Here is a 14,586-nt window from a genome sequence, read left to right as displayed (position 1 = left end):
TGGCTTCTGAAAGATGGGATAATGATTATCTACTCTGGATCGCTTTGCTACTTCAAAACTGCTTCTTGTTGTTGTTTTCAATCAAATCTCCATGTTTCAAAAAATGGTCATAAACTCCCAAAGACCCTATGTAGAGAATTAAAGTAAAAATCCCAATGATGTAATATCATTTCAGGAAGAATGAGTTAGCATAATTAAAATATCAAAACAATTGAAGTACAACTCTTTATTATCTTTAAGTAATAAAACTTGGATGGGGGCATAGGCCACCTGCTTGTCAAACCTGCAGATTACATAAAGGAACAGATAATACTGATGATAATGAGGATGAGGAGGATAATGATGATGTCAATAACTATGAAGTTGTTGATGATGATGGTGGTAATGATAATTAGCATTTATTTAGCACTGTTTTAAATGCTTTACATATATTATGTCTTTTAATTCTGAAAATTAAAGATGCCTGTGTCTTAGGTCTTGTTAGTGTTATCCCTATTTTATAAATAAGGTTAAAGAGAGGCAAAGACGCCAGGCCCAGTGGCTCACGCCTGTAATCCTAGCACTTTGGGAGGCCGAGGCCAGGGGATTACTTGAGGTCAGGAGTTAGAGACCAGCCTGGTCAACATGGTGAAACCCTGTCTCTACTAGAAAAAAAAAAAAAAAAAAAAAAAAACCCTGGTGCGGTGGCTCACGCCTGTAATCCCAGCACTTTGGGAGGCCGAGGCGGGTGGATCACCAGGCCAGGAGATGGAGACGGTGAAACCCAGTCTCTACTAAATATACAAAAAATTAGCCAGGCGTGATGGCGGGCGACCGTAGTCCCAGCTACTCGGGAGGCTGAGGCAGGAGAATGGCGTGAACCCGGGAGGCGGAGCTTGCAGTGAGCAGAGATGGCGCCACTGCACTCCAGCCTGGGCGACAGAGCGATACTCCATCTCAAAAAAAAAAAAAAATTAAAAAATACAAAATACAAAATACAAAAATTAGCCGGAAATTGCTTGAACCCGGGAGGCAGAGGTTGCAGTGAGCCGAGATCACGCCACTGCACTCCAGAAGCCTGGGCAACTGAGCAAGACTCCATCTCAAAAAAATAAATAAAAATAAGAGTGACAAAAAGGCCAGCCTACGTTCACTTACAACAGTTGAAACCAGGCATCTCACCTTAGCTAAGAGGTCTACACCCTTAACAACTAGGCTACTCCGCCTCAAAGATTGTGATGGCTTCCATAGATGTCCCCACTAGGGTGGAATTAAGTACCACAATGAACAGGGAATTTACTCTTCTTGTTCCCATTATTATCTCCAATCCTCAGAACACCACCTGGAACATAGTAGGAACTCAGTTAACAATTGCTAACTGTAAACGAATTGAAGCAAAGTGTCTAAATCAGTAAAGGACAAAAAATGTTAAAAAATAGTCAGGCATAGCTGTTTAAAATATTTTAATTAGAAGAAATATAGGATAGGAAAAACTTGGCTTGAAAACACTTGTTTTTTTAAAAAAAAAGACTGATATTGATAATCAGTAGAAGCTGAACAGGGACCCAGCACTGCACTGTGACTGCTAAAACACTACTGTGATTTTAGAAAGCCTTAAAAGAAAACTAGTACTTCAGTTTTCTTTGGTCCATGGCCTGTTAGGAACTGGGCCGTACAGCAGGAGGTGAGTGGTGGGTAAGCAAGTGAAGCTTTGTTTGTATTTACAGCTGGTCTCTATCACTTGCATTACCACCTGAGCTCTGCCTCCTGTCAGATTAGTGGCAGTATCAGATTCTCATATGAGCGCAAACCCTACGTGAATTGCACATGTGAGGGAACTAGCTTGTGTGCTCCTTATGAGAATCTAATACCTGATGATGTGTCACTGTCTCCCATCACCCCCAGATGGAACTGTCTAGTTGCAGGAAAACAAGCTCAGGGCTCCCACTGATTCTACATTATGGTGAGTTGTATAATTGTTTTATTATATATTACAATGTAATAATAGAAATAAAGTGCACAATAAATGTACTGCATTTGAATCATCCTGAAACCAACCCCCTGGTCCATGGAAAAACTGTCTTCCATGAAACCGGACCCTGGTACCAAAAAGGTTGAGGACCACTGCTCTAGAAAACCTAGGTAGGTTTTTCAGCTCAGCATAAGAGGAAAAAATATATCTAACACAACTGTACAACAACTTTTAACAACAGAGTGTATCTGAAAACCTAAGACTCATTTCAAATTTCCAAATAGATAAGAATAATTACTTGTTTAAAAAGCTATTAGAAGGATTTCTACATTATGTAGGGGACTAGACCAAGTCAGTGGCCTCAAGTCTGGCTGTATATTAGCATCAACTGGAAGACTGTGAAACAGCATTGATTTTTTAAGACTCATCCTATTGAATCGTAATCTCTGAGAGTCGAGAACTGAAAATCTATACTAAGAATCCAAAATTTCTAATGCCTTCAGTTGATCCTGGTAACTTGCTAGGGCCTGGGAATCACTGAACTAGATTACCTCAAAGTTTTCTTCTAACTCTATGAATTAATGATTCTTAGAACACTGCAGAATATCTTCTTTCATAAATGAGAATTATTTGTTATCTGTAAAATGAATTTTGCCTAAATGTGCATTGGTGATTATAAAGTGCCAGCATATCAGCTGATTTCTAAATAGGTTAAAAGTTTTTTTGCAATCTAGTTCATGAAAACTTTTCTCATGTATCATGGAAAGGAAAACTTTATCTGGCCTGTTTCCCAATTATTGAAGTTCCAAATCACTGAAATATAAATAAATGAGATTTTACAGTACTTAGAACACCAGTATGATGAAAAATTTGTTTACACCAGGAGGTTTAGGTCATCCTTCAATCATTCATCCCGGGAACCAAAGTATGTATGCACGCCAGCACTCACGCATACAGGCGCACACACACACCCAAATGTGACACATGGTAAATGTTGGGCAGTTACTGAGATGGAACAAAGGAGACCTTCAGATTCCATCGCCTTTGCAACCTTACATTTTTCTATGCAAGAATCAAGGAACTCAGATCAAAGACATTCAAATATTATTAACCACGATATACTCAGCTTTTTGTTTACATTTCTTTTATTCCTTGTCTTTCAATACGTACTTTGGTCTGGGTTGGGTAAAATGGGTAAAATGAAGAGTGAAAGGAGTATTTGAAAATAATAAAAGGTATGAAGAGAATATATTAATTTGAGCTAAATTGGTTCCCTATGTAAAGAGCTTCTAAAAAGTATAGTATGTTGCCATGAGAAGAAGCTCTAGAGATTGCAATGAGGCTACATTTATAAATTTTGACTAATGTAAAATTAAACCTGTAAAGCTCTGCTGGAATTATTTGAAAAAGAATAATTAAAACCTCCTTCAGCACAGTTAATTCAGCTTCTCTTAATTTTACTTTACTAATTCACAGGTATCTTTTTTTATCGTGTTTTCAAATTGAAGTTCACACACATCAAATAAATAGTATGATAATCAGAAGTTCAGTGTTCAATACGCATTCATTATTAACTGTCGTTATTGTCATTGTCACTATTATAATTGCACATTGTAAAAAGAATGGAAGCTTTTCCACAGGAATTATTCACGTGTATTGCTTTCTAGGAGTAATTGAATAGTTGACATTGCATTTATATCAAAGTAAAATATGTGATGGTTATTCTCATTTGTATTATTCTTAAGCAATAAGAAATGTAAAGTAATCTCTATTAGGTTTCTTTATTTGGATTCAGAAATCTTCTTAGTTTTCTGTAATGTCCAAATGTGTACCTCCTTATAACAGCTATGGGAACTTTCTCTCCTCTCTGTAAAATGGAGAGTTATACCTACCACGTTGAACTATTTTGAGAGTCAATGGAGAAAATAGTGAGAAAACCGTTCAAATGTGTTTTGTTTCTTGATGTGTTCTTTCCTCTGTATGATCCAACTTCTTACATGTTTTATCCTATTTTGGGTTTCAATTTGGTTCATCTTCACAAAGTAGAGCTTCAAGTTTTATTTAGAATTAAATAATATTGATACTGGCTTGGAAAACTGAATAACACAAGATTTAGAGAAAAAATAAGTAAAATGTCATGACAAATTGAATGAATGATGATGTAAATATAACAATGCAAAAGATTTGGAAGGCATCTTGATTCACTAAGAAAGCCATTATATAATAATGGCTTCAAAGCACTGCCCCTTTGTAGAAAACACACAGCCATTCAGGGTAAGTGGGATTTCCTTTTCCTCCACACAATTCTTTATTACAGTCTCTGCAGAGGCCTGAGTCACTTAGAGATTTACCTTAGTTATGTGGAATCTTTCATTGCTCTTTGCTAGCTAGCCCTTGAATCATGTCACTGTTGGCAGGGGTGGAGGGTGTTACCATTTGCCCCCTGTTCACTGGCTTTTGTATTGGTAGTCAGTCCAGTTCTTAGAGGACAGATGGCAATGGCTGGCAATTTGGGCAGAGAGAACAAAGACACTAGATCCTCTCCTTATCAGCAGAGATAGTCCATCTAAATCAGGGTGGAGAATCACCAGTGTAACTTGTCTAGGGAAGTTCCTCTTATCAATGAATGAAATGACCTTACAAACATGTGTGAGCCATGCATTCATCTCCCTTTGCCATCCATTAAACACATTTTTTTTTTTTGAGATAGAGTTTTGTTCTTGTTGCCCAGGTTGGAGTGCAATGGCATGATCTCAGCTCACCGCAACCTCTGCCTCCCGAGTTCAAGCGATTCTCCTGCCTCAGCTTCCCAAGTAGCTGGGATTACAAGCATGTGCCACCACACCTAGCTAATTTTTTTTTTTTTTTTTTTTTTTTGACATGGAGTTTCACTCTTTTTGTCCAGGCTGGAGTGTAATGACAAAATCTCAGCCCACTGCCACCTCTGCCTCCTAGGTTCAAGAGATTCTCTTGTCTCAGCCTCCCAAGTAGCTGGGATTACAGGTGCCTGCCGCCACACCTGGCTAATTTTTTGTGTTTTTAGTAGAGACGGGGTTTCATCATGTTGATTAGGCTGGTCTCGAACTTCTGACCTCAGGTGATCTGCCTGCTTTGGCCTCCCAAAGTGCTGGGATTACAGGCATGAGCCACCACACCGGGCCCCATTAAACACATGTTTTAAGCAGTTAATTTATTTATATACTAAAATTTATTTAATTATGTTGCTTTTGTCACAACCGCCACTTCAATGAGTTCTTTCCTCTGTGTCTATCCTGTTGATATTGATTTACCCCCAACTGCAGTCTAGCGGCATGTGGACGAGGGATGTTAGGACAGTCACAGAATCGTGACTTCCAGTTGAACAGGTCTGTCTACACATGGTCATTTGCAGCAACCTAAAAAGAGTATTTGTTTTCATCTTGACTTCCCTTACACACACAGAGTGGTTGATTATTTGGGCTAAAAACTACAATAAGAAAAAAATGGTCATATATCAGCTCTGTGGCCATGCATTTAGGAGATTATATAGCATGTGAATTATGTATGTATGTTTTCCAAATGAAAGAGAGGTACTGACTGCACTGTAAAAAAGGGTAAGAAAAAGGGTACCTTTTTCTTAACCCCTCTTGCAAAAACACCCCAATCACTGAAATCCTCCAAGTATGGGGGCTCTTTGCTGTTGTATTCTATTTGCCAACTACTAGTCTATAAGGCATATGGGTACAGTTCGAAGGTACTTCAAATTCAGAGTTTGGGTTTGTTTGTTTTCCTTTTGGCTCAACTATATCCACAGAGTGGCAAAATTAACACTGCAAGTTGCCATCACATTACTCATTCCTCTGTAAGTACAGCTCCCTCTATCTATGAGTGTCTACTATGGGCAGTTCTCCAGAAGGTATTTTTCCCACTGAGGCATAATAATGCATTCAATGGCACCAGAGTTTCATCAAAGGAATTCTCTTGTTCTCTTCCTTCACATGGAGATGTCATTAACTGTATTAAGTTAACTCTCCGAATGTTAGGTTCTTAACCAACAAACAATGCTACTCCACAAGGGCATACTTTGCCAAGCATTCTTGAATCAGAATGAGCTGAATATGTAATCATAGATTCAGAGCCACGCCGTGGGCTTTTGATCATCACTAAGAGGAATCCTTTTGTATTTTTTGACTTCTTTCCTTCAATCATTGTTGTTCCATTTCTCCACCACCACCTTGAGCCTTTCAGGTACATGAAAAGTTCAATTACATGTAAAGTGACTGTTAAATCAGCAGGCCCTTTGTAGGGGTCTGGGCCTCCTCTCCCTGCTTCAATCACAAGTGTGCTCAATCCATTGCTGTTCCTGAGGATTGTACATCCATCAGGTCGAGTGTGCTGGCCAGGGTGCATCTTACAGTTTTTACTGCATATGAGACATTGCAGGCCTTTCTCAGGAACTGCCAGGCAGACTGGGAATCACAGTCACGGTTAATAGCAGCGAATTGCCAGCTCTTGATGGGTGGGTAGTCACTCCTTTCAGTGGTTGCCCCCTGGGGGAGAAGGTAGAAAAACAGAGGGAGGGAATTAGAGTGACTTTGCACAGTTGAGCAGGTTCATGCCGCTGGATCAGTGGCAAGCATTGGCAGGGCTCCACTCTGGGGAGGCTCACAACAACATCACAGTCTCATTTTTACCAATTGGTGCTGCTATATCGCCAGTGGTGCACAGTGGGAGAGCAGAGGGGAGGATGAGCTGGGAATGGGGGAAGGGGAAGAAGGCAGAAGTCTAAGCTAAATTAAACAAACAAAAAAATTCATGTTCAAACTGGTTAACCCACCCAGTTAGCCCTGTGCTACTAATTGTACCAAACTGGTATTTGAAGTTCCCTGGGTGATTAAAGAGTTGGCTCACAAACTCCCTGCATAACCTTAATTTTTTCAAGGTTCTTTGAGTGGAGAATGGCTTATAATAATGATTTTGACTAATACGATTTTTGACATGCAACTTTAATGCTTAACCTTAGTACAACTCCAGAGCATTTCATGTGTACTCAGCTGTAAAGAGTGATGATTTAAAGGGATAATATAAGAAAAAGGTCGTTCTAGAATGAACCTCTAACAAATTGCATAAAGGGAGCTTATTATTCTATGAGTATGGGGATGTGCGGCTCTTCTGATCATTTTTCTGCTTGGTTCAAAAAAATTGTTGAGACATGAATGGGGGAAGAAACAGGAAAAAATGAAATAGATATCTGCAAGCAAGGAACATTCTTTGATGGTTATGATTTTGTTGCCACTAAAAAGACTCTACAATAATGTGGTTATTCATCTCCTCTTTTGTTTTGGGTGAAGAATTCGCTCTAACAAGAAAATGCTGTTATTGGTTGGAGGACTGCCTCCTGGACCGGACCGGCTCCCCAGCAATTTGGTTCAGTATTACGACGATGAAAAGAAGACGTGGAAAATACTCACAAGTGAGTGCATTATTTATTTATTCACTCACCTATTTATTTCAGGTTAGAGCTGTCTTGATGAATTTGAAAACATGGTTAATCAAATTAGACATTTTATTGATTTGTTCCCCTTTGGAGGTTTGTTTATGTATCATGGGGGATTTAGAGTAAAAGACTAAATTAACATTGCAGAGGTGGCCAATTTGGTAGTTGAGTAGGCCTAGCCTAAAATCACTGTAGTGGTTTACGTTTCTGTATGTGCTGCAATGGAGGGTGCGGGGGAGGAGCAAAGATCTTCCCCCCAAAATTCTTCTGTTTTTTTTGTTGTTGTTCATTGGAAAGCAAAAGGTTGGTTTGTGGCACTCACTAGTAAATGTTCTCACATCAGAATGGTTGTTTAGTTCATTGTCTCTGTAAGTAACATTCATTTTGCTTTTTAGGCATTTTTGCTCATTAATATTTAGTCTGTGGAACTGGGTCTTTAGAGAAATGTCCCCTTATACTGCTGCATAGTTTGAATGGACAGATATATTTGTGGCCTATTCCAGCTGCATGAAATTGTGCTTGCAAGCTTCTACCCAGGATTCTTCTCCTCCCCTTCTTAAAGGGCGATTGTGTTTTACAGCAAACCTCTTTCCTTGGGCACTGAGATTTGGAACTTATTGTTATATCGGTTATGATTCCCAATCGGACTCACTCATGGAATCAAAAATCATCGTTTCTTGAGTGCAGCAGGCTGTATGCACCAGTCCCCTCGTGGGCACAGTGGCTGCACTGGTCAATAAAACTAAATTTTAACTGTCAAAATTGCCCAGAGCTGTATAGATAAAATAATAAATGAGCAATAGCAATTTTAATCCATAAATCAAAGCCATACATTTGAAACCAACAAAAGTGAATGTTAGATTTTCTTATTGCATGTGTCTTAACAGTTATATATTTTATCATGTTTATTTTTCAAAAATCGTTTCCTGTCCTCTTCCTGAAAGCCCTTTAAAATAATAGAAACTGGACAACAGTTTACCCATAAAGGCAGAAGAGGAGCAGAGACATGTGTGGTGGTGCTTGAAATAATACATTTTGGAGCTGGCGTCCCCCAGCGAAACCTGCAGTAGCATTGTCCAGGAACTGCAACAAGAAAGCTCCCTGGACACCAATGCGCTACGGTTGTAGTAAAGAAGTAGTGGAATAGTAGCAGCGAGATTAAGGAGAAGAAAGAAAGAAAAATAAGTTAGTGATGTCTTAAAATGATTTTTATTTCTCTTTTGACAAAAATACCATTAACAGTGGTTTAAACATCTGAGTGAGTGGCCAGGCTGAATTTTAAAGGTTCGTCAGAAACAAAAGCTAAAGCAAAACCAAGGAATTTATTTTTTAATACTTGACCAATAGTGAAAGCCTGCATAGAAAGAAACGTGGAGACTAGGAGGAGGAGAGAGAAAAGAGGAAGGACAAAAGATTCTCAAAGAGAGATAACAGAGTGATAATACACCCAACCAGTAAATGATATTCATTCACAAATCCATTTGTTTTCCCAAATACACCAAGCTAGGTCCAATTTGTTACTTGTTTGACACCCTTCAGTAAAGACAAAAAGATTAATCAAAGCATTGTGAACAATACCTTAGAAAAGTCTTATGTGGATTTTAAACCTTGCTCAAAGATAGGTTGATTGTTAAACATTGTCCACACTGGGCCATTTTCGAGCATGAAAGGGGAATCTATTAATTATGGCAGGACAACAGGTATAGACTGGAACATACGGTCACCTTACTTCAAGTTTTCACATTGCCTGAATTAACTCTCTGCTTGGAGGGATGTAGGAAGAAAACATGAACTTTGAATCAGACAGACTTGGTTGCAAACCCAGATCCAGGACCTTGAGAAAATCATATAAATATTTGGAGTCATGGTTTCTTAATTTTGTGAAAGTCTCTGTAGTATTTTTAAAATAAAAATTGTGTTTATAAATCATCTAGCACATAGAATGCACTCAAAAAATTGCAGGTACTATTGCTATTACTGTAACATCACTATCAACATTAGCATAAGGACTGTACCTTTATACCTAGAGGCATCAGTCAATCAATGCAAGCTCTCCATGCAGACAAGTAACACTGCAACAGACATACCACTTCAACCCACTGCCCCGGAGTAGGGAGCATATTCTCCATAGTTTTCATATGTTAGATTTAATAATCTATAGATTAAGAAGAGAAAAGGGTATCTATTGACTCTATTTATTGGATTTGAAATTGAAGGAAATAAATGTGTGTGTGTGTGTGTGTGTGTGTGTGTGTGTGTGTAAAGCTCTTATAATGGGAACATATTTAAAGATCTTGAACCCTTTTTCTATACTCAGACATACTTATGGCTTTGAAATAAATGTTTACTCTACTTAACAATGTTCATTTCACTGGGACTTGTACTTAAAAATATATAGTTTATTACCTGCTAGACTATGACTATATGGCTCCAAGTAAAGGCATGTTTTTTACATTTGTTGAAGAAATGTAGAAAGTTTACCTAGATAATTTCTGCTGGGTTTTTTTTTTGTTAAGATATCTTATTCTACAAAACAGAAAAAGGCAACTGACAGATTGCTATGCTTTGGGCCATCTAATAATAAATGAAGAAATCTTTCTCATCAGAATCCCAGATTCTTCCCAAATCTAATAAAACCTAAGGGACTGGAGAACTTTCCACTGCCATTCTTTTGCCCCAGAAGAAATACCAAACTAATTTGTCATGGAGGTGACGATGACAGTTAAAGGTAGGAGACAGTCCCCTGGTTTGGGGTCTACTTATTTATTGAATGACTTTCTCCATGCAAACTAACAAATTAACTAGCAGATACCTAAAACATGAGGTAGATGGAGTTTCTGAATCTCAGCATACTTTGCCCACTTATGTTGAGCAAACATTTCTCAGTGTGCCTCACAGACATACTCCTCCTAGAAAGAGGCCAGCCTACAGGCAGGTGCACAGATACTCACTCATGGGTACCACTCCATTTACACACCATATATCACAGAAGAATTAAGAGGAAGGCTAGTTTTCTTTAGATCTTATCCTGTTATGTTATTTATATTTCAGAAATACAATGTAAGGGGTACACTTAAGTAATAGTGAGTTGAATGGAGTGGAGGGGAGTAGGAGTGAAAAAGTGGGTCTATATAACACAAAGAAAACAATATTCAAATAGCCGGCCAACCAGTTGTTTGGCCTACCCAAACAGTAAAGGAAACAATTATTCTCACCAAAAAGATTGTTTTGGTAACATGCTGGCACAGACTGCATGTTCATCTTCCTTTTCGGAAAAATCATTTCATATATCATTATAAAAACTGATTATAAGAAAAGCCTCTATCAGAAAAGTATTGAGAAATAACGTAAAAATGACTGCGACGTCTTTTTGTAAATGTGAAGTGTTAAGTAATAACATTATAAGTTTGGCATTGTTGTTCTCTCGCCTGTTAAAAGGGAAGTCAAGATGCACTTTTGTTCATCTTTATTTCTCAGCACTGCTTTTCTTGCATCTCTCACTCCTGCACGCAGTCTCCCATTTCATCTTAACTTATTAGAAAGCAGTACGGGAGACATGAATACTAAAACGGCCAATGCAAAAATCATGCCTCTTGCACTTTGCAGGCCCTAAATCCTCTGTGCAAAGATTAAACAGAACAATTTCTGGGGCTACCGTGTACTTTTGATAACAGATTTCTTATATATCAAAGTTTTTATGAAGTCCACATGTGGAGACCCCTTTTATTTCTCCCCATAGGGCAGCATTGGAGAGCTCTCCATTCCATTTTTATTCCCTGTGGACCAATTTCTTTACTGATGGGCAAGGTATTTTCCAGGAGCTGGCATCCTTTTTCCAATGTTTCAAATAAGAGATTCTATTTATTAGATGCTTCTTTGTTGCGTTTTGTGACCAACAACAGAAAAAAGGGACTTTAAAATATAGATTTATCCTTCCATGTACCAATGATAACTTCTTTTTAATAACATTAGAATGAAAATTATGGAGCTAAGTAGAAAGGCGTGTTCCTTCTCTTGATAACTCTAAGTTCCCTTTGTTAAAGGTAGAGGAAATGCCTTTTGTTTCTCTTCCCTTCTGTTGATTTACAACTCTTTTCTCTTTGTAGTGGAAGGATTTGGGAATTTTCTAGTGTTCAGTCATGGAAAATAAAGGAAACTGTTGGGTGGTGGTTTCCTAGGTTGTCTCCTCTGGCCCACGGATGACATTTAACTTGATCCCATCCAGATAGGAGGGGTCCTGTGTCTGGTTGTTATTTATTTCTTTAAGAGGAGTCACAAAGATCAGAAAGCTGGTGGATTCTTCACACTTTTGAAAAAATATACTTTCTATAAATGGTGACGGAATAGTCATGAGCGAACAAAGCTTGTATAAGACATTGAACTTCAGTTCCAAATGATAAATATAGGTTTGATCATATTCAATAGCCAAGCAATGCAGAATGGTTTAGTTGTTGATTATTCAGGGAATAATTAATAAACCTGCATGTTGATACATTCAAATGGACTTCTTTCCTTGGCCCTTCTGTTTCTTGATTTCAGTTCATTCTGTTCCCTAAGGATATAAAGGGAGGAAAGTAAAATTAGTCAAAACCTAATAATCATTTATCATTATTTGTTTTGAAGAAAATAAAATGTAAGTTAAATTAAGGGCATTGTACCTGTGGGTTTCCTTTATTCATATTATCTTTATTACCAAGAACTAAAACCCACAAACCATTTAATTTAATGTTATTTCTAGACAGGTAGGTAGGGTTCATAGATAGTGTGTTTCTCATTGCAGGAGAACTTCAGAAAACAATGAGGTACTTTTGAACGACTCTGAAAATGCCTAGGAAGAATTTAGACTTATTTATAGACCTCATTCCTTTATGTAATAAGCAATTATTGAATACCCACTCTGTGTTGGATGGTAGGATAGAACATGCATAAGATAATCTCTCCTCTCAATAACCTAAGGAAGTAATTATAATACAGGGTGCTAAGAGACACATAGAGAAATTCTAGGGTGCTATGGGAACACAAAAATGAGCCCCTAAAGTAAACATGAGAGGCTAGGAAAGCTTTCCTAGAAGTGACCATCTGTAACTCTGAAAAAATGGGTAGGAATTACCTAGGCAAAAGGTAGATAGGGAAGTATTTTAGTAAGACCACCCAGTATTGAGAATGCCAAAAGACAAGAGGGAGTATAGTGTCTTTTGGCAACTGAAATAAATTTGTGTATCTGTAGGAAAATCTGAAGTTAGACTAGTAAGCAATGCGGCTACAGAATTAACCAAGAACCATATCACATGGAGACTATTTCAAGGAATTATCAAGACAGGTCCAAGAATTAAGAATTGCAAGTAGGGATACCCCTCTCATTTTTATTTTCAGTGTTACTGAAAAAACAGTGATCTAAATATTATATACAATATCATAGCAGTTGGTCTCTCTTAGCTTGGAATTTTTTGTTTCAGTGCATGGAGCAATCGTTTCCATGGCTTTGGACAAAGAAGGAGAGACAATTGTGTTTGGACTTTTTAAATATGTTAGCATCTAATTTTACCTTCAATGAGCTCAATTCTAATTTGAGATACATGGCTGCACATTGCTATATATCTTGAATTATTTGCTACTGTGTATTCATGCACCAGTGCATTAGTGGATTTTTCATAGATTTTTAAGAAAATATGTGTGGTGGTCACTCCAAATACTGTATTTCAAGGAAGCTGGGTACCTAGAAAAACTGGTTGACCTTCTTTGGTCATCTCTCATTTATTTCTGGCTTATACCTCTCTTGAATATAGCAATTGTTTTTTCTCCAGAGAACAGTATGTGTACAAATAATTCTGATACCTTCTTTAGACACAAGCTGTGGTATGTGCTACTGAATCTGAAATGAAGGAGGTATGAGTCATGCGGTCTGTTTAAATTTGTTGTGTGTCATTGCTGGGCAAATTATAGACTAAGCCTGGCAAACCATTGAATGTAAGTACTGAAAGATTAAATGATCTCCATGCCCAACCCTCTCATTTTACACACTCTTTTCATTCATTTAACAAATATACTTGGTATCTTCTATGTAACAGAGATTGTGCTAAGCACAGAGGATACCACGCTGAGCCAAAACAAGTATCACCATGTTAATAGTTTAGAGAGGGAAACCAGCATTAATAAATAATCCCAGGTAGCAATATATAAGAAGAAAATATGATAGTGCTCTGAGAGAAGGGTATAAAATATATAAGATTTGGCAGTGGAGAGTCCTGATCTAATCAAGGAGTCATGGGGAATATTACTAAAGAAATGGCATTTGCACTGACAACTGAAGGATAAGAAGGAGTTAGGCAGTGCCCAGGTGAAGATGTGAGATAAGATTGCTCCAGGTTAGTTAACAGTAAAGGCAAAGATGCTGCAAAAAGGTGCATGGCTGAATTCAAAGAGTGAGGGGGAAACAGATAGGAGATGTGGCTAAAGACACTGGCAGAGACCAGGCCATACAGGAACTTCAATAGCAGGCTCACAGTTTTTTCATTTTGGCTTTTACTTTAAGTTATGCAAAGAGAGGAGGTGCTATATATCTAGGGTCACACAGTGATTTAATGGCAGGGTAAGGAATAGAACACTGGTATCTGTATTTCCATCAAACTGTGCTGCTCCAGATCTCACACCAATTCATCTCACCAAAAAGTGCTGTTAGTCAAGAAGTCCAAGCAGATGAATGGAATTTAATCTGTGCTGACCCATTTCACCCATGAAAATCTAAATGGATCCAATGTACTTGAGTTAGTACCATGTTCATAGAATAGAGCTAGAATAGGCTAATTGAAATAATAACCTACTCTTAGAGGTCAATAATATAATCTTGGTTTATGGACTAAACTGCAAATTATGATGTGTGACAAAATTTGCATTTAAGATTATGGACAGGCCACAATTCAATGCAACTTTTTGACATTTTTAACTGTGTCTTGGAAGCAACATAGCATCAAAGATGAAACAGCATGTACACACGCACACACAGACACACAGACACACACACACACACACACACACACACAGAGTAACATCTTTAGAGACAGATAGACCTGAATTGAAATGCACACAAGATATGTGTTGACCATGTGACTTTGGGAAACTGCTTACTCTCTGATTTTTTAATCTTATCTGCAAATTAAGG

The 14,586-nt window shown here is 37.9% G+C and overlaps 1 protein-coding gene across 3 annotated transcripts in view; it reads left to right on the top strand.

Moving 5' to 3' along the window:
- KLHL14 (kelch like family member 14) overlaps positions 1-14,586 on the top strand; it is a 103,722-nt gene that overhangs the window by 23,826 nt on the left and 65,310 nt on the right. For all 3 annotated transcript variants that reach the window (XM_024235967.3, XM_054537774.2, XM_054537775.2), the window contains exon 3: positions 7,282-7,403. In XM_024235967.3, the coding sequence (XP_024091735.1) occupies positions 7,282-7,403 (122 nt within the window). The remainder of the gene's footprint in view (positions 1-7,281; positions 7,404-14,586) is intronic.

The sequence above is a fragment of the Pongo abelii genome, chromosome 17 (assembly GCF_028885655.2).
Source record: "Pongo abelii isolate AG06213 chromosome 17, NHGRI_mPonAbe1-v2.0_pri, whole genome shotgun sequence".
Taxonomy (NCBI): domain Eukaryota; kingdom Metazoa; phylum Chordata; class Mammalia; order Primates; family Hominidae; genus Pongo; species Pongo abelii.
This window is presented reverse-complemented; position numbering and strand designations above follow the sequence as displayed.